This window comes from Solenopsis invicta, chromosome 7 (genome assembly GCF_016802725.1).
Source record: "Solenopsis invicta isolate M01_SB chromosome 7, UNIL_Sinv_3.0, whole genome shotgun sequence".
NCBI lineage: Eukaryota > Metazoa > Arthropoda > Insecta > Hymenoptera > Formicidae > Solenopsis > Solenopsis invicta.
In genome coordinates, this window is record NC_052670.1 from 8,254,130 (window position 1) to 8,280,988 (window position 26,859).

General features: G+C 33.2%; 3 protein-coding genes across 10 annotated transcripts; 1 reads left to right on the plus strand and 2 right to left on the minus strand.

The window, feature by feature from the left end:
* Positions 1-24: 24 nt before the first annotated feature.
* LOC105201654 lies at positions 25-26,075 on the minus strand. Of its 4 annotated transcripts, none has more exons than XM_026136558.2 (22): positions 25,944-26,075; positions 24,414-24,985; positions 23,242-23,352; positions 22,578-22,669; positions 22,335-22,424; positions 21,821-21,924; positions 8,137-8,201; positions 7,740-7,899; positions 7,385-7,527; positions 6,579-6,783; positions 6,324-6,485; positions 5,107-5,388; positions 4,440-4,688; positions 3,740-3,915; positions 3,430-3,579; positions 2,898-3,180; positions 2,528-2,737; positions 2,124-2,274; positions 1,823-2,045; positions 1,623-1,752; positions 1,423-1,543; positions 558-1,306 (listed from the first exon to the last, which is right to left on the minus strand). In XM_026136558.2, the coding sequence occupies exons 2-22, from the start codon at positions 24,968-24,970 to the stop codon at positions 558-560; spliced, it is 4,413 nt and encodes a 1,470-aa protein (XP_025992343.1). In that variant the 5' UTR covers positions 24,971-24,985; positions 25,944-26,075. The 4 variants fall into 4 exon arrangements, with proteins under 4 accessions (XP_025992344.1, XP_025992343.1, XP_011168055.1 ...); XM_011169753.3 differs by having other exon boundaries at positions 25,954-26,065; XM_026136557.2 differs by lacking the exon at positions 25,944-26,075 and adding an exon at positions 25,587-25,811.
* Positions 8,552-10,355, minus strand: LOC105201653. Its single transcript, XM_011169752.3, has 2 exons — positions 9,934-10,355; positions 8,552-9,331 (listed from the first exon to the last, which is right to left on the minus strand). Exons 1-2 carry the CDS (start codon positions 10,338-10,340, stop codon positions 9,016-9,018), a joined length of 723 nt encoding a protein of 240 aa, XP_011168054.2. The 5' UTR covers positions 10,341-10,355; the 3' UTR covers positions 8,552-9,015.
* Positions 10,100-21,800, plus strand: LOC105201652 (electron transfer flavoprotein beta subunit lysine methyltransferase). Of its 5 annotated transcripts, none has more exons than XM_039452259.1 (4): positions 10,249-10,388; positions 15,233-15,354; positions 15,434-16,046; positions 20,534-21,800. In XM_039452259.1, exons 3-4 carry the CDS (start codon positions 15,536-15,538, stop codon positions 20,872-20,874), a joined length of 852 nt encoding a protein of 283 aa, XP_039308193.1. In that variant the 5' UTR covers positions 10,249-10,388; positions 15,233-15,354; positions 15,434-15,535; the 3' UTR covers positions 20,875-21,800. The 5 variants fall into 5 exon arrangements, with proteins under 5 accessions (XP_011168053.1, XP_039308193.1, XP_025992348.1 ...); XM_026136563.2 differs by having other exon boundaries at positions 15,233-15,321; positions 15,498-16,046; XM_011169751.3 differs by lacking the exon at positions 15,233-15,354 and having other exon boundaries at positions 10,100-10,388; positions 15,498-16,046.
* Positions 26,076-26,859: the final 784 nt, after the last annotated feature.

The following is a 26,859-nucleotide window of genomic DNA, read 5'->3' on the forward strand; positions in this document are numbered from 1 at the left end:
AAATTCTCTTATGTAATACATTTTATAATTTTTTTAGTTCTATTCATTTATTATGAGGGACGGTAAGTCTCCTCACGATATACAATAAATGTAAATATAAATATCTATAATGGAGCATGAAAATGTTTCGAGATTATACATTTAAAGTAAAATCCGAAATAGATGGAGTGCGAAATGATTACTTGACGTATCGACTCTTGTACGAATCAGCGTCGATTTAGCGATCAGATTACAATTGGTCTGTCGCTCTGGTGCACATGTGCAAGAGTATGAGAAATAAGAAAAGATTATATATGAGTACTTTAGACTTTGGTTTGCAGCTTTTAATACTATCGCTTCTAATACATATCGCGTTATCGAGTCTCCATTACATAGTGAAAAGTCGACGCAATATCGACGAATTATTCTAAATAAACTACGATACACGAAATGTGACCTGCGACTTGCTTATTTATGTGGAAATTTATGACAAAATTTGTTTTGTACAAATTTAACAATCTACACAATCTTATTCACATACATGTTACACATATACTTTTTCATAATCCTGGAAGATTTTAAGCCCCCTCTTTGGCGTGTGTGCGATTAAGCAGATAGTCGAGATCGTGAGAGATGCGATCCAGCATACCACTAGTCGCGTTGTCGCAGCCACCAGCTGTCACGACAATCTCCGGCGTCTTCTCCTCGCCATCGGGCTGCTTGCGCTCACTCGTGTTGGCGATGTCTGGCATGGCGCTCACCACGTGCTCTCGACTCTTTAGCTCCGCGTTCGTCCGCGATGATAACTCAACGTCGCTCTTCACGGCCAACGTGACGTCCGGCATCGCGCCCAATCGCGACTCCACGTCGGCGCTGCAAAGGACTTTAGCCGAAGACTCGGAGGATACGCTCGCCACCGGCAGAAATGCAGTTTTGCCATCGCCACGATACTTGCTCGAAACATCGCTGCGAAAGCCACCGCGTTCGTTAACGCCGTAGGTCGCCACCTCGTTGACGCAGTGAGAGCTGCGCGCGAGGAACGTCGGGTCGACGAATACTGGCGGTTCCTGGTACTTGCGCGGGCTCGTGCTGTAGTTCTCAAGATCGATATTGTCCGAATGATCTATTCGGATTTCCGGCAGGAATCTGCTGGTCGCGGGGACGGTGGACTTGGCATAAGTAGACGAAGACTCTGACACGAATTCGCGCATATCTATGCTACCCGCGGCGACGCCTCGCACCTCCCGATACGGCTCGCCGATGATCGAAGACGGCGCCGGGGGTGTCCCCGAATCGTTTTCTATCTCAGCGTCAGCTTTCGAGCATACTAACATACGAACATAGCATGAATATTAGTATTTTGGTAATCAGCCTTTAGTGCTTTTTTAATAATTTATCAGAAAGTTTCCTTGCTTTTGACGTCATAAGTTCACATCACGATACCTTTAATGGGCTCGGATGTGTGTTCCTCGTCTGCATTGCGTTTCCATCTGATTCTCCGCAACATTGGCCCGATAATTGCACTCTCGCCGTTAACGATGTATACGATTATTATATTGAAGCCCTGTGCATCAATAATTAGAATAATTATGTATTTATTATTCCATTGGGCTGATATAGCTATTATTTGCGAGGAAACTCACCAGTGCGAAAGATAAGGAAGCAAATATATAGTGGAAAATTACGGATGATGAATTTATGTAGAAAATAGAAGATGCTTCCATGGCGATGATACCGCATATGACGATAGCTGCGCGGTGCATTATTCGTACTCTGCGACAAAAAAGAATCGGATAGTTCCTTTAAAAGGACTACAAATCTTACAAAGCGAGCCCGCATCTACCTCGTTTCTATAGCTTCTTTCTTCATCACATTCTCCTCCACCAGTGTGTGAACTTTGTGGAGCACTCCCATGTAGAGTAGCATGAATACTAAAAACATTGTCGTGGCGCAGCTGACAAATATATTATAGACGCCGCTGCCATATATGAGCCACCAGGATTCGTGTCGCAATCCAATACTCTTGTGCGTTAATTCGGTTGCGAATACAGCCAAGATCGGGACACCTGTGAAATATGCGATTGTAAGTGATGTTTGACCATATTTCACATGCGTCTCAATTATTTTTTAGATTAAAGTTATACCAGTTATTACGGCGATCACTGTCGGCTGAAGATGTTGGCTCGGTCGAATTTGCGTAAATTCTGCGTATACTATTAGAGCCTCAGAAATAGGCGCGGACATGCCCACGAGTAGGAACGCTTCTAATCCTATCGCTATAAGCGAGTAAGATGACTGAAATAAGAAGGAATTAATGAAAAAGTATTCAAACGTAAATTGGATCAGATTTATAATTCATAAGGTCCTCAAATTTATGTGGTTATATCCCAAATAAAGTATTTATACTTAAGATATATAATTAAGATCTAAGATTCATAACAGCTTTATAATTTGTAAAATTTATTTCATGATAAAATGTCATATTTAAAACTTTTTAGATTATACTATTAATGTTCTAAACATATTTAAGTGAAGAGGATACGATTACCTTTGAAAGATTAGTGTGGACGGCATAAATGAAGATGGCCATCGCGCCTCCTAGCGCACCGCAGCACTGGAGTTTTAGAAAATTTAACCAGCTTTTGTGCTTCCACCAAAAAGCCCCTAATATCAGGGCAGATAGCAAACACTGAACAAGGCAACTGCTGCATCCGAATATTATAATGAACGTGGTCTGCTCCGTTTTCGCCAGTACTACCTATTTAACGTTTGAGAAATTGATGAACAACAATAAAATGCGGCTCTTTGCTTATTATAGAAAATTTTATATAAATAAGCTCTTCAATCATAAAAATTCTGAGATGTGTTTCAGAAGTAATAAAATAATGCAAAATTCTTCTTAAATTGAAGCAATTTACCTTTACCGCGCGAGTCGTCAAAAAAACAGCTATTGTCCCCGTAGTAGGACACAAACAATGTGTCATTGCATCGTCAGACACCGTATTGGTTATGCAAGTATTAAGATCCCACGATCCAGTGGTATCTATCAGACCGCACGACATATTCCAAGAGCTCGTCTGATTTTGTAAATGTCGAATTTGCAGATCAACCCATATCTTGTTATATTTATCGGCGTCAAAAGAGGATACCTCGACAGCGATCACGCGAGAATTGATACGAAATTCTAGATCTGTGCCATCACTACAATGATAGATCGTTGTATTTCAATTTATACTTATATACATACATATTTCAACAAACTGAGAATATTAATCTTACAATAAAGAAAATTTAATTTTGATTTCTTTTTATATGCATTTTTAATTTATTTGTTTTAGTTTGGTTAACTTTTAAATACTTTTAAATAATCTTCATTTTTTGGATTCATAAAAAATTGGCTTAGATTAATTTTATCTCTTGTTCAGTTTGTTTCTAAATAAGACAACTTACTCGAGTTCCTTAACATACGCTGTTGGTATAAAACGCGACATATTTTTGTATACGATAACGATTCCACTGAATGTGCTATTAGACTTTATATTACGCTGCTTCTTCTTCCATAATCGTATAGCTACTTTTTCCTCGTACCAATCAGGATATCTGTCATAAATAAGCAATCATTTATATAAAAATATAATAATTAGTTTGGACATAATTTTAAATGCAGAAAAATATATTATTTGGAGAGATCTTTGTGCAAACAGAGAAGACCTATTATATAATATTAAAAATAATTACGTATAATAGTAAAAATAATTACGTATAATCGGGTGAAGGTATTTGAAGAGAATGCGTTATACTGTCTCCACTTTGAGATTGCAGTTGCTGAATATCTAGAACCATAGATGATAGTGACAGATGTTTATATCCATCGTTCAACTGTTTTGACCAGTGGATTAAATTGCGTTGCGTAAGGTGAAGCAGCACCGATAGTTTCTGAAAATAAACATTTGGAACCTTATATTTAGCGAGTGAAGCAGAAGAGTTTTAAATATGAAATAGTGTTAAATATGAAATAGTGTTAAATAACAATACTTTTTGTAGACTCTTTGAATGAACAACTGCTGTTTTAGAATTTACTTTTTTAGAATTTACTATTTAATTTTATTGAAATAATAATTGTAATATTATTATTTATAATATTATAACATTATTTATTATTATTAATTATTTTACTTTTGACATATGTCAACTGTGATAGCTGCAATATTGGCACATGTGCACAAAGGATGAATATTTCATGTAAATCTTTCCCTTTGACATACTTTTGTTCACACTATACCCACTTCATTCATATGTATGCTCTAAGATTATAGGTAAACAAGATACTTCATAAAGAGTACAACTTGTGTTTATAAAATGACAGTACTCTATGTTCGAAATTAAGCCAAAAAATATTGTTATTCGAATTTTGTTTGAAAATTACACTTTGTTTCTACATATATTTAGATTATCTTTACCTCTTGACTCAAAATTGAGTATTCATCGCTTAGGATGCGATTTATTATGTGAATCAAAGTCTCCGCGGAGATGTATGCATCCTGTGAATCGATTCTATGCTGATATCGATCGATGTCTGCCAACATACTCATTATACGATCGCCCTCGCCAGGATAGAGCGGCAGTGCACGTTTGTGTAAGATCTCCCAAAAGGCGAGGATTGTGTCCGAACCCATGGTTTTTTGGTAACCCAATGTCAGACTTCGGAACTGCAGATTTAGATCAATTTTACAATATTGGACATATGTTGTCTAAATAATAAATTTAGAACATCCTTAATCAATTATGACAAATCAAATTAGCAACCGTAGATTAAAAAAAAAGCTAACATTTTTACTCTATTCTGTTTTACTTTACATTAAATTGTAATTGTTTTTAAATTTCCATTCAATGATAAACAGTAAATATCTAATAATAAATATTTATTAAAATCTAATTAGTAACTAAATTTTTACAAATATTATTTTTAACGCGATTTAACTGTTATCTCATTTGTTTTACCATAATTTGCATTTAAGGATGATTACATAGTATATTTAACACAAAGCCATTTTAATGGGTTTTAAATATCATGATTCCTTATAAATCAACTCAATTATGAAATATTAAAGAGAATCAAATACTCACATTATCATATGGTGAAATTAATGGCTTGTATAAGCAAGATGAAAAATCCGGTATTTGCCATTCAGGTGTAGTAGCGTCTTTCATCGAGCAGAGCCTGGACACTCGTCGACCTACGAAATACCTGGGACATTCTAGCAGCGCCTCTGATCCTGGTGCAGTGTCTGGCCATTGTAAACCCCAGGACTTCGCTTTGAAGCATATCGGTATTAACGTCCGATTCATGACTTCAACTCGTACAGACATAGATTTGTGTGCTACGTTGCAAGTATAAATCGCCGATTTCTAAAATGCCAAACGAACCACTTTGTATAAATAGTATCAACTTAAATAGAACACTGTGTGTAGATTGTATAAAATAAATAACTGAAAAATTTATCCAATTTTCTTCGATAAATTTTAATTCTATTAGCAACTTAATTTTAAAGAAACAGACACACCTACATGGGTCATAACAAAGATCTAACTTTACGAACTTTTTGTAGAATAAGATAGAGAAAGAAGTCATGATTATTCCATTGTAAAAATAATACTTTTTTGTACTTGGCATTTAAATTTTATTAAAAAAATAATATAAAATAGTATCGTATTCAAGTTTTCTTAAATCATGTTTTTAAAAAAGCGTAACGACTTCATTTTGTGAAGATGGCTTGACCGATCAATTTGCAATTTTACACATTTTTTCTAGATATTAAAAACTTGACATAAGATTTTTTTACGCTTAGTTTTTTGTCGCAGTAAAAAAAGAGCAAAAATTTCTAGTAAAAATACAAGTACGTTCATTGTAACCAGTTGACATTTTATTCTAACGCAGTATTTTGTAAAACGGCACGTCAAGTAGTAGATTTATGTTTCAATTTTATAAAGTTTATATCATTTTGCTTTCTAACGAGTTCTGTGGAAGCAACAGTAATCACTATAAATGCTGTTTTAAAAAAAATGTAATTTAGGAAAATTTGAATAGAGACGCTTTTGTATATTATTTTTTAATAAAATTTAAATGTTAAATAGAGAAAATTATGATCTTTACAATAAAATCTTTTATATTTCTTTCCGTTTTTCCACAAAAAAATTTGCAAAAATAAGTTGTTTTGACCTGTCTCATTGTTAATGTATATGCCCTTTTAACAAAAGAAGAAGAGACAATATATGTTAAATTTTTGCATTAAACTCCTATAATTAATCAAATAAAAAAATCAGTCTGTACGACATTTCTCTACCTGAGTATTAGTGATCTTCAGAATGCTACCCGCTGGATACAGATCCTCCCAAACCGCTTGACCAGGCTCCAATTTGAGCAAGGCGCGATTCTTCGTCCAACCAAATCCAATACCGATATTACGCATATTAGGAGTCATACATGTCAGCTGTATATTATTGCCCTGCAAATAATCATTTCTGACAATATTAATACATGTCTTTTATTTCAAATTTCGATTTTATTTGCACACTGAACGAATCTACTTGCGGCTCACTTTCTCTATAGTGGCGCTCATCGGCACCACCTTCACGTCCGGCTCATCTCTGACCTCGATGTAGATACTTTTGCATTGCTGAACACCCCAATCAACTACCTGACATGTGTATTGACCGGCGTCAAGTAGAGTCGCCTTCTCGATCGTTAATATCGATGTGCATACATCTGAGCCGTCATTCGGTAGATGACTAATCCAAATTTCTCTAAAACAGCGAAGTGATCGGAATGCATAAATGGAAGAAAATTTTATTTCTTGGCAAAGAATGAAGTATATATAAATTATATATTTTAGTATTATTTTAAATAACTTTACAATATTGCAACACAGAATTGTGTAAGTTATGCATTATTTAAATTAAATTAAGTTAAAGGCTTATAAAATTAATTTAGTTACATAAAAAAAGTTGCACAAACTAAAGAGCTAGTTTAGTTGTTATAAAAGTTGCAATGTTAAAATTATATTAAGTCAAATTAACAATTAATTTTAAACAGTATTATTTTTATTAAATTAGAAAGTCGTAATTTTAAAAAATCATATAACTAAAAATAACAAAATTATAATATAGATTCAGATATATTTGATATTTTTTACCTAAGTTAAGATAGTTAATATGCTTTAGAAACAACTTCAAGTTAAAAATAAATTATTTCAAAGTATTTAAAATTAATTATAAGTTAAAAGTTATTAAATTTTGTATATACATACACACACACACACACACACACACACACACATAAACTGTTTACTAGTTACTACTTAATCCTGTTATAATGTAAACTCTAAGTTATGAATAGTTTGATTACCTGATCGCTTTGCTTGTATTCACCAACATGCCGTCTTTATACCAAGTGAAACTTGTGCTGTAGCTTCCTTGAGCAACGCAAGACAAGATTATTTGCTCTCCCAAGTGAACCTCGTAGTCGTTCACTTGATTGATACGCAAGCTCTAAAATATGATTCTTTTATGCAGCAATTAATCGTACTCTCGAAAACGTTAGTCTTATTAATTGAGATGTTGACTTAAACCTCCTTGTTTAAAATTAGAGAAAAAACAGAAAATGATCTTTAAATTTCAAATAACTTTAACGTTTACAATTCTGTTCTGCTATTATTCAGTGATATTATCTATATATACTTACATAAAATGCAATAAATTACCTGCAATTTGAGCGCGGGTTTTTGCTGAAAGGTAAAGTGCGTGGATTCCAATGCAATTTCGCTGAGACGTCGACGTTGTACGAGTCGATTGAGAGATTCGCGAATTTTATCCCCGTCGTCAGAATTTCCGAAAAAATGAAAAGTAACTTCGGCCGTTGGTCTGTTGGAGGAAACAACACACAGTGAAACAGTGACTGAGCACAGAGAATATTCCTCATACAAAATTAATTTATTTTTAGTTAGCTCAAAGTAAAATATATTTTAATTTACCATCGAAAGAAAACAATAATTAATTGTAAGCCAATTTGTACGCTTTATATAAAAATCATTTGAGACGCAATCCATTTTATATTTTGCGTATAGCTGTACTTTTACTCTCGAATGTGTACCTACTCACGTCACGTTCAGGATTTTTAATTCCTCCATGGAAGTGATATTGGAGTTCCTTAAGTACTTTGCAAGCTACGAGAAAAGTTTTAAATTAAAGAGGCGCGAAATTATTGATTTGACATAGCTAGAGATAGAATAAGGTAAGTAGTGTACAGTAGAATAAAGGACAGATACAGGAAGTAAAAGACGAAATACTTTTGTATTTTTCTCATATAATATTATCAATCATGGTATTACATTTACATTGTTTTTCGACACGCCTGTGTCGATGTTTACAAGCATACATAATAAAGATTAATTTGTCTCGCGACAAACGTATACAATTGATAGTAGATATATACGCTAATCAATACTTCGCATCTTACAATATCTTACAATCGTTGAATATAATTCCGAAAGGAAAATCACTCGCTTGATTATAATTCTTGTTCTAACAATAACAGATCTGCTTTCCTCAGCTGCTTCGTTTTACACTTTCGGCATTCAAGTAAAATTATTTTTTTTTCCGTTCTCCTTTTCCTTCGACATAAGTACTCTTATGTCAAAGAAAAATAGAGAACGAGAAAATATTAAAGGAAAGAAAGTGCTTTTCAAACAGCTAAAATTTAACAGATAGATCGATAGAGCTTAGCTCTTAGCGAGATCGACTGACTATATCTCGCTTATATGTATATATTTCAATACAAATGTCCATTATCAGCCGCCTCGCTGGTGAGACACACAGGACACGTTGCTTGCAGAGACAAAACTCCCCCGCCCTCCCCTCATCCATTGCGTGAAGACTCTCTCCGGCGCAGGATCCACAGCAAAACGCTTTAGGTCATGAAAGACCGCAATGTGTAATTCGGTCCTTTAGTTTCAGCTTTTAAGGACGAGTCTCCGAGTCTCACTTTGGCTTTGGAAAATATGAATTATCGCTGCTTATCAGGACGCACGACAGGTCTGTGCTTCCTGGACACAGGTGGAGTCGTATCGTCTCCTTGGACACGCTCAGCACCTCGATTCCGATCTCCCGGCAATAAGCCTCGAGCAGTGTCATCTGAAGGTGACTGGCCGCGTCCATCTCGACGTCGACGGGCACCAGGCAAACGCTACCCCGGCTATTGCATCCTCTGGAGGCGAGCTCTCGTAGAGTCGGCAGCATGCCGCAGGTGACGGTGCTCCCGTAGTAGCGAGACTCCTTGCCCCACGATGATTTCCCACTGTAAGTCATTCTCGATCAATCATTTGCGCATTCGGTCTGTTATGTAAGCCGGCGCGACAGTGTAGAGCAATACTTGGGATCGTCACAACGAGTCTCATGAATCGCTAACGCGGGTAATTTATACGCGGAAAGCGATTAGAGCGTTCCGAGACACTCGGCTTGCCTCGAGCTTTCAAATTGTTCCGGTAATTGCTAAGACAAATTTTATATATCGAACAAGTTTCAAGATATTAGTCTTTCGTATGCTTTAGATAACGTACGTCACAGATAGTAAATTCCGCGAAGTCAAGAGATAACAAACGGGATGCACATTTCCCTTCAAAATATTATCTGTGATAAAATAATTTCTACGATATCAAAGATACGGAAATGTGCAAGGTAAGATTTATATTGCACAATGTGAACCTACGATTTCTCATCGGACAAACAAGCGAAGAGATTAATGACAAATCAAAAGATCTCGTCGTGACCAAGCATTTCTTTATCACTGCTGGGAGAATCACGGCTATCGTGGGCCACTCGTTGCATGCGAGCCACGTGGAAATCCCGTGCATCGAGTCTCTATAATTTTTTTTTTTTTTTCGTTCGTTTGATAACTACCTGTCGTTCATCGTGGTCTGTGCGTGATAGGACTGTGGTTCCTGGCAACGAGTCATATCGGTCAGTATCTCTGCCTCCTCGTTTGGCGATTTAATCCTCAATGCGCCTCCCTTGCACACCTCACTGAACGTGGGAATTTTAATGGGCTCGGTAACGTCCGTTGGACGAATTTTCAGCGCTGTTATCGACCACGCAGCTGAACTCTCGCCGGTCACTCGAATCACTTCTCGCCGGTCTCTTTCCTTCCGCTTTCTCGCAATTGGTGACGCAAACTCGTGCAACACTCGCGTAACGTTCTCGTAGAAGAGCTGCGACTGTTTCACAAGGTTTTGACTGCAACGTATGACCTCGCAGGCGTGGTACGCGCGGCTTTTATAGAGACCGTTCTCCCGCCGCTGCTTCGTCATCGTCGTTCGTCGTCCCCTCCACAGCTTCACGGATATTCCGTCGCTCGGGTATGTACATAACGGAGTTTTTTATCGATATACCCGACGATATACGCGGTGAGTTTTACTGGGAAACCCGGACCAGGAAAAGACGGACGACGAGAGGCGGCTAATAGAGTTAAGATTCTATGCCGAATTTTCCGGAGAAAACGGAGTAGCAATCACTTTCGAATCCTAGAACATAATTCTGATAACACAAGACAAGAATTAACAACAACAAAAAAAAAAGGAGAAAAAAAAGAATAACAAAATTGTATTTTTTAAGAGAAAATGAATACAAACACATGAAACTGATCTAAAAATAGTAAAAACAGGAACAAGCAATGTGTGAGTTAATCTATTTTTTAAATTAAAATTAATAGTTTACAAAATTAATTTAGTTACGTTAAAAGTTACATGAACAAAAAAACTAGCTCAATTAAAAGTTACATTAAGATTAAATTAATTTTGAAAAGCATTATTCGTATTCATATTATTAAATTAGAAATTCGTAATTTTTTAATTACTTAAAACAATTATCATATAAATAATCCAATTTAATTTAATTTAATTTATTTGTAAATTATGATTATATAAAAATAACAAAAAAGTATCGATTTGTATATGAAAATATGTTTTTTGTTATAATTTCCTTCTTTTACATAGATACATTTTTAATTTAGAAAAAAGTTGATAAATTAAAGTTTATGTGTTTTAAAAATAACTAGTTAAAGTTAAAAATTAGTTATTACAAATTAATTAAATTATCAACTTTTTAATTTTACTATTTAGTTTTTAACTTTTTAACCGTTTACCATTGAACTAGGAATAAATAATCAGTTCTAGTTAAAAAGCACATTAACAACTTGTAAATAAAGTTATAAATTATAAAATTATATGACAATTTCGTAGAAAGAAAAAAAAATATATATGCATGTCACACACAGACATTATAAGATTGAATATCGAAAATCAAAATCTTATTGAGCGATAAAAAATAAATAATTTTATCTGGGAAGGAATTCCACAAGATGATCAACAATGACAGATATTAGGGCGCTGATATGGAAATAAGCTGTTCCTAGAGAGAGTATACATGATTCATTTTATCGCCACTGGAATATCGTATGATTTGCATACTGATCGATAAATAACTACGAATGTAGTTTTGATCTTTGCACGTGTTTGCTTTTAAGCGATTCGCTGTAACACCGGTTGAACATAAGTTCAAGGTAGGCTTGCGAGAAAAATAAGCTTTCTTGGTTTTAAACTTTTTTTTGTACGCATAACTAAATTAATTATAAATGATTATACGATATGCTAAAATTTTAGTAGTAAATATCTTTAAAAATATCTCTAATTAAAATTTAAATTTCCTGTTATTATTCCGTGTTGAATGTGGCTCGTGATTCCCGAAACAAACATTAATATGTTTGGCCAAAGAATAACAAAATAAAATGGCACGAGTTCATCCCGTGACCGTTACTGATATCATTAATGTTTCTCTCAGAACTGTGTACAAACATTGTTTGAAAATTAATATCGCTTTTTATTTTATAACTGCAATTATTAATATATGTGATGGAAAAACCGCAGCGTTAATTCCGATGGTTCAATGATTAATAAATATTTGTATTCACGGAAAGACCGCTCTACATATATATCAATAATAAATTACGCCCAAGCAGATTTAAGTGATCTCACTAATTATACCTCGCATTAAACTTTTAACGGAATGAAAATTTCAATGGAATCTACCAAGAACCAGCCGTGTCGGAAAACATAATTACTTAATAGCAGCGCAAACAATTTTCCATCGACCGCGGGAAATGGCGTTGAGGTCGGAGTGGCGCTTTACATCAATTTATATAGATTATCTGGCGATCTCGTCGTTACGTCCAACTTCATTGATCTACGGTACATACATGCGTTCTTATATAAATTGTCACGATGACATCGCACCTTTTTAAGTTGACCGAGAACTGAAAAATTCACTTGATGAACACTCAAACCTAATTAAATTCTACGCCAAAATGTTAGAATTGGAACACTTTTAATTTTTGCAGTTAAATACATATATATCTAAGAAAAAATAAATATTTCTACAAAAAATATTTCAATAAAAAAAACTAATAATTGTTATAAATTTTTATTTTTAGTAAAATTTTTTAATTATTCATAGAAATTTTTTCATGACAGTAAGCTTAAAAATGTGTAGAATGTTGTAGTTCGAGAAATTTGTAGAAATTACATAACAAAATACAAAATTTACAAAAATTTAGAAAAGTATTCCAATTCTAGCATTTTCATGTAGATTTTTGTAGTATTTTTTTAAATACATATGTATAAAATTTTGTAAAAATTTTTCCAACAGGGAAAGTTTGAAAATATAATTTTCATATTTTTCATTTTTGAAATTTAATTGCATATTAAGATAATTCCGAATTACTTCGTGTACGTACTTGAGAAGAGTTATAAGTGAGACCTGTGGAATCTCCAGCGTTTTACATCATACACGTGCCCGCGATATCTTGTTTCATCATCCGCTATTAAGCACTTGATCAGGAACGTTGATCGATAACCAACGTTGTTTTACCGCTGCGATAATTTCAATAAACTTCATTTTGATACACGATGATCCGCGACGACTACGGGTGCTTTCGATCGATTGTACGTACTCGCGTTATATTAACAATGACATACATACGTTTTGTGAAGATGATGCAAGTCACAGATGCTTTGTTCCGCCATGTTTCATCACCCGTTCAATTTCCGCGATAACGGGAACGAAGGATTTACAAAATCTACCTGATAAAGTACGTATCAATCTGGGGGGCCTTTTGTTACATGTGCCACACGGTGTTATTAATTTTGTGACTCAAAATTGTTGCCTAAAAAATTAAATAAATATAATGTAATAAAAATATATATAACATATAACTTAATAATAAATATTAAATGAAGAATAAATTATATCATATAATTCAAATAAAACTTTCAAATAGCAAATAAATATTTCTAAATGCTATACATAGTTACTCATGCGACAAAATAACTTTTTAAATTTATTTTTAAGATATTACAAAAAGAATATACTCAATACTAATGTAATAAATTTTTAAGATGTTTAGATATTATTAAGTATTTAAAAAAGAAATATTGAAAAATATTATAAAGAAATGTTGATATTAAAAATAATGAAAAGTACGTAATCAAATGCTGAATATAAGTCGATATAGTAATAATTCCAGAAAAGCAATTATATGAATTTCATATAAATGTCTCTATTTTGGTTGTATAAAATCGCAGTGACCAAAGGTGCATTCGTAACTATAATTATTGTATCCTCTTTGTCAGGTCATCCTCTCTTTGTGTTAATGAATATAACTAACAAGTTATAGTGAGTCTGCTAGTATTGTCACTCGAGAAAGAGAGAGAGAGAAAGAGAGAGAGAATTGCGTAACAGACACGTTTATTTTGGTAATATAACAAGATTATATTGAAAATTAGATCAGTTGAGAGATGTTTCTGTAATTAATTTGGAAAAATAATTTCCATCATCATAACAATGACCTTAAATATAAATTTGTTTATAAATATATTCTTTGTCTGATGCACATCAGGAATGTTTTCAAAATTGATATCATTTTTGCTATAGACCTCTGACCCGTTCACATTATCTGTACAAATTAACTTACCGTCACGAACATTGTAAGTTAGTTCTTTTCTTTGTTCTCATTTTAGCAAATATATGGATTAAAACTTATTATGAATTATTTTATTTATTAACACGTGTACTTTTCTTCTGTCAGTGCAATAGTTCAGATTTGTTAATATTTGATTGTTGGATAATGGTCGCATCACGAAACTTCTTTGGTTTCAAGTTAAGATAATTGATGACTACATTACGTTGATAAAAAGAGAGAGAGAGAGAGATAGATAGATAGATAGATAGAGAGAGAGAGAGAGAGAGAGAGAGAAAAAGATCTCCGATGCGAAAAACTATTATGGGACGTCTATTATCAAGCATAGATTCGATGGATATTAATATGTATGTCAATCTGATCTGTTTCTGTTTATTTTTATTTTTTTATATTTTTGCTTTTAATTTTTATCTGTTAATAGTTATACTTTATTAAAAAATTAACAATAAATATAGTTAAATATGAATGTAATTCAAAAATACAATCGAGCTTATGAGCCGTGCTCAGTGTTTTCGCAAGTAATTAATGACAACAAAAACATAAATTAAAATGGAAAGTTATTCAAAAATTTTATTCTTAAGCTGCATTGTAATAGTCAAAGAATAGTTATTTTTAATTAAAAGTTATAAATTATAACAAGATGTAAATTGCTAAAAACTCGCCTGCTTTTTTATTGTGAAATAAAACATTTATCGGTTAAAAACCTTACAAGTGCTTTTTTCATATCTTTAAATGATAAATGATATTTTGTACCGAAAAGTAATTGAGGGAAAATTCCAAAATATTTCGGGCATAAGCTAGCATCTTTCAATAGATAATTATTTTGAAACAAAATATATTAATACATATAACTAAAACATAATTTTTATAGTTATGGGCACAATTCTGCTATCGTTTGCTATTTTTCCTCATTACTTTTGCGAGTTACGAATGTCATTTGCGTAAATGCAAATTTCTCTGGAGAATAACTACGACGTCGACAAAACTGGCATATTTATCAAAGTACAATGAGAAGACGTTCATTTGCAATAACATAAAATGTTTTGAAAATGTTTTTATTATCTTATCATAATGTACTTTCAATGCTTTATAATATCAAAATTTTATAAACTTTCCAGAAATCAAAACATAATTTTTTCAATGAATAACAAAATATTTTCTGTATTCAAGAGCTTGGAGTTAACTGCGACTTAACTAATCAATAATCTTATCGCGAAAATAAAACAAATTCCTCATTATTGCGATTCATTTCTGAAAAGGTAATCACTTATCAACGATTTTAATAAAAAACGGTATTTATCAATGATTATATCTCTCTCTTGTTGACCCTTGATTTTATAAAATTTGATTCTTATATAAATGTATTTTTAGACTTCCAAGAAGATCATACATGCTACAATTGTATGGACAGTCTATAAATAGCAATTCTTTCCAGATTTTGAAGATTATCGGAATAATATCAAGAGATACACGATGATCAGAAGAAACATATGTTTGAAGAAACTTCTTTTCGCACGAAAATTTTCGAAGAGTACTAAGGAAGCGTGGGACAGTTATCTACAAAATAGTCACAGAACATCGCTTAAAAAATTTATCCAAAATCATCAGGACGTTGTGAATGCGATCTTAAAGAACACAGAGATGACTCGCGATCACCTGACTCCGGAACTGAAGTTATTTCTACTAACAAAAAAGTGTCCCCTGTATCACGAGCCATTCATCGATAAATATACAGATGGAAGATTTGATTCCTTGACCAAAAACGTATTCCAAGATCCATTTTGGTCTATATACTGGCCTGGAGGTCAAGTACTTACGAGATTTATTTTAGATGAAAAGGAAGGAATTTTAGGATGCACGAAGCAAAAGGCGAGAAAAGATGCAATAAGGATGCTGGATTTGGGCGCAGGGTGCGGCGCTACGGCAATAGCTGCGAAATTAATGAATGGAATGTGCAAGATTGTTGCAAACGACATCAGCAAAGGTGCGTATAATACGATTATTAATTTAAACGAAGGTACGTGACAGCAATGAATATATTACTGAAAAAAACTCAAGTTGACATTAAAAATGATTATTATATGCAAATATAAATTTTATTGCAATAGTAATTAAAATCTTTAAGTATAGAATATAATCTTGTCTTAAATTAATGAGAGAGCCTTTGAATTTTTCATCATTTATATTTGAATAATAACGCGTTATATTTATTATTTAAGGAAATGCAATTTTACGTTATTAAAAACAAATATATAAAGATAAAATAAAGCTGCAAATTTGAAATTTCTGTACGTACTCAATATGTTCAACACGCTATCATTAGATCATAACTGCAATGCACTTGACTGATAACATAACTGATAACATAATCGAGATAGATAAAGCGTAGAAAAATGCCATATGTGAGAGCGTTCTATTAAGATAAATCTATTAATCTGAAAAAAAAAAAAAAAAAAAGTAAAATGATCGTGCAGATCTTTAAGAGTCATCAATGTTGCAATTACTGCGACATTACGATAAATATGACACTATAATGTTTTTGCAATGATGTAACTTGTGTATTATGTTTCAATTGATTTTTCTGATATTCTAATTTCTCCACCTGCTTAATCTTCAAGGTGGTGATCTGCAACGTGATTTTTTTGTTTGAAGTATCGATTATGTAAATTTTTCAAATTATCAAATTATCACAATCGAGAAAGTTTTTGATCCTGAACTCTCTGAAAAATAAATAGATACTTGATTGGCTAACAATCATACATAACTGCGCCAAAAGTTGATAGCGATAATTCGTCAATATTTTAAAATAAATATCGCGTATCAATGTTGCATATGGAGCAAAGACATGCACGTGATGATATTGCGTTTGTTCGCCGTTTCTTCGTAATGATGAAAAGCGTGTCGAAAAAAAAATTTTCGTTTCGCACAAAGTTCCTCGAATGTGACGAAAGAAGGGGAGAAAGAAGATCCGTGTTGTTCGGGGAATGGCCCGTCTCAATTACGAACCAAAATCGAGAGGGCGAGACAACATGCCAATGGCGTAGTGTTAAAGAAATTACTTTACATGAATGGACCTCTAATGGACTTCAAATAAAGTTCTCAGTGCTTCATCCTTCTAAGAAAGAGAAAAATAACAAAGAACAAGAAAAAAAGCAGAGAAGTGGAATGCTGAATTTGCATCTTATACCTTCTGCTCAAAAAGTACATGGATGGTATAATATTGTTTTTTTTTATCTGTTGTGCATGTTTAAAATTGTTCAGAATTCCTTCCCGGTTAAACAGTAAAAAAAATACTACTTAAGCATTATAAAGCACTTGAAAGAAGCAATCACTCAAAAAAAAAAAAACGACTGGAAGACAATTCATGAATTTTGTACCACAAATAGTACCATAAATAGAGATAATGCATCATCTCACACATTGATACTGATACATGACTTTTTGTTTATGCACAACAAAATGTTTGCATACTAGTACCGATATGAGAAAAATCCACAAATATCATTCCTTAAGTACTGCCAGACTTGGTCTCCTGTGACTTTTTTCCCTGTTCTTAAATCTCAAATTACTTACTTTGTGGAAAGAGTTTGAATCGCAGGAGCCATAAAAGAAAATGAAGAGTAAGTCCAATAATAATGATATGTGGTATTCAGCTTATTTGCTGAAGACCATTTCGAAGAGGACAACATAAATTAATTCATTTAAATATCAATTTGTTTTATTTAACATTTCTTAGTACTTTTTGAGCAGAAGATATACCTATATTATGTCCGCGCAAATAAAATTCCTGTTACTATCTGGTAACCTATTTAGTATTCATAAACTTATAAAATTTTCCTCTTTGCTAAGAAATCTCTAACGGGAATTTCCTCGTGACGAATATCTCCAAGTGTCAAGTGTAACATTGGATCTCACGAGTTACACCACTGAACCGGAGAATGTCAGTGGCCAAAAGAAAAACAAGCGACTGAGAATCCAAAAGGAAGATACGAATCCCTTTGACGTCACTCATATTCCTGTGTGGGTTTATCTGTCGATGAACAGATGTGTGTACACAGCAACATCGATAACTGGTATGAATCCATACGCAGATAAGACCGGATTCCATGAGCATGATTGAAAAAATAAATGCATCCGAACGTATCCACTTGTTTCGTCGTTCGCGTGCCTGCCGTGCCTTTGCACGATCGTGTTGCAAGAGTCAAGTAAAATGCTGATAGTAGCTGATAGTAGCTGTCGCGTTTCGTATTGCACACAATACGTAGAATTAATGCTCCCAAGAGCGTTTCTATCAATGACTGACTTGCGTCGGAGATCCTCCCTTCTGACGTGTTTTCTGCGCGTTTCTTCGCTGATTGAGCTTTCATCGGCTGTCGTAAAAATCGCTGACATGTGTCGTCAATTCTTGAGTCAACGCCGAAATTATTGCGCATTAGAAAAAAAACAACAACAAAGTAACTCGTATAACACCTGTAAATATGACACTTTTCTGTTAGTATTCATCAATGACAATTGTTTTTATTATATTCTTCCAAAGAATTCAGGATAAAAATCAAAATCTTTGTCAATTGAGTGATAATTTGAAAGAATTACGTAACCAATATTACTCTACATAAAGAAGTCACATAGCACCTTGCAGCTCAAGCAGGTGAAGAAATTAGAATGTGGGACACAGAATGGATTTCCCCAGGATTTTACGCAGGTATAAAGAGGAAGGAAATACTTCTCGTGCGTCAGAGAAAGGCTGTTGATTCCTGGTATCGCGTCTGTACAGCATGTTAACCGATAAACTGGACTTTCTAACAGATCAACGGAAAAATTCAATATTATTCGCGCTCATAGGAAATAGAATAAAAATGAATTCTCAAAAATCTATAAAAATCAATTTTTGATATAATTATTAAAAAATCATAACGATGAGATTAAAAGTAATGTAATGTCGGCATTATAAATTACTACATTAATTACATTTTAATATCGTGAATACGTGTCTTGAAATTCAGACTAACAAAAGGAAAATTATACACATCGTTGGATTAATAACATTTTCTGCTAAATTTTCGCTTATTTACATACGAAAGAAAAGCTTCCATTGGAAATGTATACAACAAATAAATAGGCTTTTCGGAGTCGTTCGTTTCTCGCGAACTTTAAAATTCATGGAATGCGATTATTTTGTTGTAGCGTTTCTTTACAATCTGACATGCTTTTGGCTCGAATCGATATGAGTCAAGGACGTTATATATACAACGCGAAGACGTGTATGGTCTCCGTTTCAATGTCGAGCAAATCGATTGCCACAAAGGGCAAAAACTGATGACATAATATGATATAACTATATTAATGTGTCCAGGAATTTCACTTTCTCCTGATTATCTTTGCTATCATTCAGTTGCAAAGGTGAAGATTGTTGAATGATTCAATCTCTGCACGTATTGATTATCAAGTGAATTTTTAGATACTATAATTGTACAGTAAGATAATATTATGAATGGGCATTCTATTTGTAGAGTTAATTGTACTATAAATGAACATATAAGACTGCTTGTAAACATAATAAAAAATGATAATAACGAGTAAATAGTACGGCAAATAACTAATTTTTCAAACAATTTTTAATGTAATTAATAATTTGGGTGCATTAAAAATTATTAAATAAAGTAATAAAAACAACTTTTATAATTAAATAAAAATGCATGTTTTCTTAATGAGAATTCCAAGTTTTATAATTTTAATAATAATATGATAATTTAATCATTGATTTTTAAAGATTCCATGTTTCTGAAGACTTTATTCATTAAAATTAAATATTGAAGTAAACGATATAGCACATCTATAACAAGTGTAAAAATGTAAGCGACATTCATGAGAAAATCTATTAATAGTGTGTATGACTCAGAGTTGTGTAGGATAGTGATAATTGCGCACGCGATACGGTCAATTACCTGCAAAAGAATGTCTCTCTCAATTACATCGAAAAATAAACGTTTTAAAATTTGTACAAATTTTAAAATGCCCATTAAAAAATTGCGAGTTATTTGACGTTCTATAATTAATTCGTTACTATTATTTATTATGTTGACAAGCAATCTTATAAATTTATAATATTATTAATTATATTCTAAATAAATATAGGACTGCTTGTTAACACAATAAAAAATAAAATTTTAATGATTTATGGATTTACTCTATTACATTTATAATTAACAATAAAATGTACCCTCATAATATTATTTTATATTAGTGACACTTTATTCAATAATATACAAAATATTAAGAAGGAATAAAACGAAATGCTATTAAACAAGATTTTAAATTTTGCAATGTTTGTATTAAATGATTTTAATCTAGTATAAAATATTAAAATCATTCAAAATAAATTACCATTGTATTGAAACATACTAACAATAACATATAAAGCACTTTAATGTTAATATTTAACAATATAGAAATATGTTTCTTTGATTTCAGTCGCCTGTGTAGCTATTGCAATGAATGCTATATTAAATAACGTGGATATTGAGGTATCGTGGGAAAACTTGTTACAGAAACCATTAGAAGATCTATATGATGTAATTTTTGTGGGTGATTTATTATATGACGAAGAAATAGCGAACACTTTAATGACATGGTTGGGAGAAGCACATAAACGAGGTGCGCGAATTTACCTAGGAGATCCAGGAAGACACGGATTAAGTGAAGATCTCAAAAAGCGATTGAAATTGTTACGGCAATATTCTCTACCTGAAAACGTCAGGAAGGAGAATCACGGTTACGACGTGGCTACTGTATGGGAATTTGACCGAACTTAAGTGACTCATGCATATGAAATTAAATACGGGATAGAGAGAACGTTCTAAAGTCCAAAAGTTATTCTAACAATGAACTTCAATTTTTCTTAGCTAAATAATACTTAGCATAGATTTAAAAAGCGTGTCATCGCAAAATAAACTGTAAAATAATTTTAAATGTCTTGGTGTTTAAAACTCCAAATCTTGTAACAAATACAATAGCGATCTGAAAATTGTTCATAAACAACTATTTCGAAGAAATGTATGCTATAAGTTTGCTAATTCAGGTATGTATTTATTTATAATACGTTAATACTTTACTCTGACGTATATTGGGATATTTCTGTTATTACGAAGTAAATGTTAAGCTGTTCTTACGTTTAAGTTGGAATAAATTGTTCCTTGGATTTGCGTACAAAGGATTAGATTCTAATAGTGTGTCTGTTCGGACGTGCGTACTTGTGAACTTAAGTTGACGCAAATGTATAAAACTTACGACATTACACCTGATGATTATAAAATAATTGTGATTTGATATATACCGCTCACGGTTATGTGTATGTTCATGTGCCTGTGCTTACGTTAAACGTGCGAACGTAGTTTCATAGGAGGAAATCTTTGTAAGGCTTCCAACAGCCTTCGTAATGACTATTCGCGCACGCGCGCTCGTATGTGTTATTTTAAAAGAAGAGAATTCTGTTTCATTACATAATCCACTTGTGCATATCTCGTTTTCATATAAACTTGTTTTCACACATATTCGTATGTACGTACGTCAAAACGCGTGTAGATATTCTTATATTTTTCATATTCTTATCGTAAAAATACTTTACGAAACACGTCACTGTGACGAAGAAAATCTATAATACATCATTATTCAAACGATTGTTGTTAAACAATCTGAATGTTTCTTATTATAGCAATAATTAAATAAATTGAGGACAATATATTTTGTTTTTTTACTCACCTGCTTGCTGACAAATGATTCCAAACTTCCGTGTTGCGATATCAGACCAGTGCGGAGAGACGTAACGTTCGATAGCTTAATTCTGCATTCGTACCTCGATCGATCTACGAATACAAAGTCCATGGGTTACATGAGATGTTCCCGCATGAGAAGCTCGTCGCATTTTTTTTCGTTTATGAATTCTTTGAATAATTTTAAATATTTTAGTTTAATCAAAATGCAAAAGTGTTAATGTTTTAATCAATTAAGCTTTAGATATATTTGAGTGAAATAATGTCCTCTGTTTCAATTTCAATAAATTACATTTTAATAAAATTTTAATATATTTAATATAAATAATTATTTTAATTACTTAATATTGTTTGACTTTAAATATTAAATAAGATTTTCTAAGAGAAATCTAGTGAAAAACCGATCAAAAAGTCCACAGACAAAAACAATTGTGCTGCGAACTCGCAAGATGCATAAAGAAAAACATGTAATAAACTTAGTCATACAAGATTTTAGAACTTACTGTTGTATATCTTCGTGCTGTCTTTACAAGTGCATGGCGGCTCATGCTCGTCAACAGGACATTGCAATATGCAATTTTCCGAAGCGCATTCTGCAAAGAAATGTAGTCAATCAGTTTTGGAATGTCAAAAATTTTCGTATTTTCGCGCAACTTTTACTTGTATTTATCATTAACAATATGCTTGAATAATTCTTATAACGAAATAAAACGGGTCAAACATGTCTAACCAAGATAAAATATTACCAGTGTCTGAAGTGTCTAAAAGACGAGTTTCGCAATTGTGCCCGACATAACCATCCGGACAATCGCAGTGCATTGCTTCTGCTCCAATTTGTCTACAATAAATAATTTATTCCACAATTAGTTACACATTTTTTTAAATTAGAAAACAAAAATAAAAAATTTGTTTTTTTATTTTTATTTTTGTTAGGAAGATTGTAAAAAACAATGACGATTACATAATTGATTAATAAAATAATTTTACATGCCGAATTGTTGCTTGAATTTTAATAATAAATCGGCCACGAACTTTTGCACTGACCAAATATAACATTTTATAATTTTTAAGATAAAATTATTTTACATATTAAAAATTTTGGATTATAAGAAAAAAAATTTGGATTATTTGGAATATATTTAGATTACAAGAAAAAAAATCGCGTAATAAAATGCAGCTATTTAACTCTGCAATAATGTGGATACTCAAAAGTAATGTGACATTTTATCACACAATAAAATATTCATACAAATATTTAAACATTGATTGTATTACATATTGCAATAATATTTATGTTTAAGTTTATTTTATATAAATACATATATATGTAATTTTATGTATTTTATGTTCCTTAACGCATTGTGCAGAAATACTTATTTAAGTATATTGTACCGATATCTATTTTTATACCTGCATGTAGCTCCGTTTTGACAAACTGGAATATGTTCATCGTTAAAACACAACGGACCTTCGTTACAGCTCCGTCCGCTGAAACCATCGAAACAATCGCACCAAAAAGACCTGCAAAAGAAAAATCTTAACAGTCAAGGAAACTTTATATTTCTAGGATGAGTAAGCAAATCGCGAAAAGTCATTAATGATTCATGCAAGACTCGTAATCTTATAACAATTATTGTTCGTAAACATTTTCCTGATGTATTTATATCTGAAGGTATAAGTTTTTAAAAGCTGCCATGAGAGAGAGAGAGAGAGAGAGAGAGAGAGAGAGAGAGAGAGAGAGAGAGAGAGAGAGAGAGAGGGAGAGAAAATCATCATTTATTACGCGCTCTGGGATTAAATCCCCTCAAGAGAGAGAGAGGGAGAGAGAGAGAGAGAGAGGGAGAGAGAGAGAGAGAATTTCAAGAGTAATATATTATTTGCAAATTAGTGGAGCTTAATCCAGAAAACGAAATTATACGTTTCCAACATGTTATTCCAACATATATATATATATATACACATATACAGAAAAAAAATATTTAAAATTTCCATCGTTTTTGTTTAGACAATTAGCATATTTTTTTACAAGATTAAATTAACTAATTATCTCATTTACTCAAAGTTACTTCTTGTGAAGATTATTTTAGATGATTATATTAGCTGCAAGAATTTTAATAATTATGTTTCTGGCTTTTTCAATACAAGCTAACATTTAATATGTTAGCATTTTCACGCTTTAGTTAATTTGCTTGAATTTTCTTAATTAATCAAATTTATGATTTAATTTTATATTGTGATTCTTACACACGTTGACGAGTCTAAAGTTTCTCTTCATTTTCAACGATGCAACCACCTTGTAAGTTCAGACGTTGTACTTGTTAATTAATATTGCAAAAGTAAACAACTTCGCAATAGCTTAAGAAAAGTTGTATTATAAAGAGGTAAGACGCAAAGAAGCAATTATAATTACTAAACTCTGAACGTACATAAACATACAAAAAAAAATAATACAAAAATATGTAAATAACAAACAGACTTTATATATTTATATCTTAATTTATTACGAATTAATTTAATCATATGCAAACACCAAGCATGAATAATATATCAAGGTGTTACTTATAAATAATTAATTGACTCACGTGTAATCCCCAGAAACGAGGCAGTTGCCCGCAAAAGAGCAGTCACGTATGGTGCAGGAATCGGGATTCGGATGTTCCTCGGTCATCTCGTACGTTACGTTGAATCCGTACACGTCGAGCAGATCGTTCAACACCCTGACATGATTACCCTCGAGCCGATCAAGTTCAAACTCGACCACCAGGAATGGTCTGAACGTTCTGAGGCGTCGATACTCGAAAACATTACCCTCGGTCACCTCCTTAACCAGGGCCGCTCCGAAATTCATCGTCTCGGACTCGTAGTACGCGTATTCGGTAAAGCGGAGCCCCTTGAAGACGTAGAGCTGCGTCAGGTAGACGACGATGGAGCTGTTGGTCGACGGGATGTCGGACACGTCGATCACCCAGCGACATTTGATCGGAATCGGAAACGGTCCTGGGAAATTCGGTGTGTGTATAACGCCTCTAGAGTCGGCCAAGTGACCACCGCAATACGGATCAAAGTTCATGGTGACACCCGGCAAATTGACACAGAAGAGACACAGAAGGAGAAAAACGCCTGACACGGTCGCCTTCATCTTCGTTCGCCAAATCTATTAAATAACGACATACATGAGAATATAGAAATATTAAAATCAGTGTAGAATATTGACTTTAGAATGTTAATGTGGATGAATTTTCACTCACACGTTAATTCAAGTTGAATATAGATTTTGTTATTAAAATTTTGATAGTTTAAAATAATATTTAAGAAGTAATTCTTTTACATTAAGTGTTAGTTTAGTTGTTCCAATACTTTGCAACCATAAAATAGAAATTTTTTAAAATTTTTATAAATCTAATGTGTAAAAAAATAATGTGGGTGAATTTTCACCCACAGCAATATTTACGTCAGAAAAATATGAGTAGCACACTAGGTTTAGTAAAATTAAATTAGTATAAATAATAAAATTAATAGTGGATGAAATTGCATATTTATTTTTTTTTTTTTTTATAGATTTTTAGAGGCATCCGAAAGAGAAGGGAATTTTCCACGAATACTTTATCACTGTCTTTCATACCCTAGGAATAAAAATCAACAAAATTCAAATGTTCATATCAGCGATCAATCAAGTGTTTTGAGACAATGAACAGACTCCTGACCTAGGTGACAATATGCGGCGTAAACAGACGTCAACGCGACATCTTCCTCACCTTATCCGCGGCTCGAGTGGGGCGTTATCGCGACACCTCCAACGTCCGCGCGAATCACTTCTGATCCCCGCCGTTTAATCAGCTACCCTCCGCGGGATTTCTTTCCGCATCGACGATGCCGCATCGTCATGCCCCGGCATGACGATGTCGATATCGCTTCGCGCAAAATCCAGAGATGCTGCGTTCAGTGTCAGGCTTACCCATGAGCCGGATACCGCGCAAAAACGCGCATCTTGCAGGGGTATCCGACGCATCTCAATCGACTAGACATCGTCGAGAGATTTGCGAGGAATGCGAAACGCGATTTGCGACTCAGCAATTTCGAGATGAGCGACGAGATGCACGAACGGACGATACCTTGACAAACCTTGATCTTGCGAGGTCGTGCGCACCGATACCAATTTCCCTCCTCGCCTCTTATCAAGGGATACACGAACTACGCAGAGTCGCGCGATCTGCCGGGTTGCTGTGGGCGTCAGCCTCCTCCACCGTCTCCTCCACTGATCTGTCGGCGCGCGCCCACCCTCGCAAGCACCCCACACGCACAAATGAATTCGTAGTCCTCCACACATGTGTGTTGGCGCGGGAGTATTGGTACCATTGCCAGGATTCAATGGGAAGACTTCAGCACGAACAATTCAAATCTTGGCGCCGTAAATTATAAATTAATAGATCGTCTTGCTTGAAATATTTGCTGCATGTTTACACTTGAAACAAAATAAATATACATTTAATCGTTAGGGAAAAAGAGAGCGAGAGAGCGAGAGAGAGAGAGAAAGCGAAGATTATTCCAACAAAAAAGCAATCAACATGAACAATTGCAAATTTACAATGCATTTCGTTTCACATATAATACGCACAATTCATCATTTATTCTTGATTAATATTCAGTAAACAATAAAGGTAAGTGATGCATTATATGTAAAACGAAACCTTTTACCATCATAGCTTTCGACATACGTTGCAATATTAAAATTGGCATTGAAAGCGTGAACTCCCAAAGTAGATCAGAGGAAATTTTTTACCTTCCCTCGATCTGTTCAAAATTCATAAAATTGAAATTTGGATTGCATTCTTTAAAGAAAATACTTATTTTAAAATGTTAAAGATTTTTTTTAGATTCTTTAAAAATAAAAATAAAGGTTTACAAAAAATTTTTTCAAAACTTTGAGGCTACAAACAAAAAATCAGATTTTGTTTCAGGCAAAAATTGGGCCGCTAGAATGTACATACACAAGGATCACATCTCCGACTGGCTATCAATAATTACATA

Excerpts from the sequence above, each read along its gene's own strand:
- LOC105201653 (XM_011169752.3), bottom strand. The coding sequence starts at position 10,340 with ATGACGAAGCAGCGGCGGGAGAACGGTCTCTATAAAAGCCGCGCGTAC. Across the intron at positions 9,332-9,933 it reads CAGACCACGATGAACGACAG|TGGGAAATCATCGTGGGGCA; the intron begins GTAGTTATCAAA and ends AATGACTTACAG.
- LOC105201652 (XM_026136562.2), top strand. Across the intron at positions 16,047-20,533 it reads TGCAAACGACATCAGCAAAG|TCGCCTGTGTAGCTATTGCA; the intron begins GTGCGTATAATA and ends CTTTGATTTCAG.
- LOC105201654 (XM_026136559.2), bottom strand. The coding sequence starts at position 24,970 with ATGAAGGCGACCGTGTCAGGCGTTTTTCTCCTTCTGTGTCTCTTCTGT. Across the intron at positions 5,389-6,323 it reads TGAAGATCACTAATACTCAG|AAATCGGCGATTTATACTTG; the intron begins GTAGAGAAATGT and ends TTGGCATTTTAG. Across the intron at positions 3,181-3,429 it reads GCGTATGTTAAGGAACTCGA|TGATGGCACAGATCTAGAAT; the intron begins GTAAGTTGTCTT and ends CTATCATTGTAG.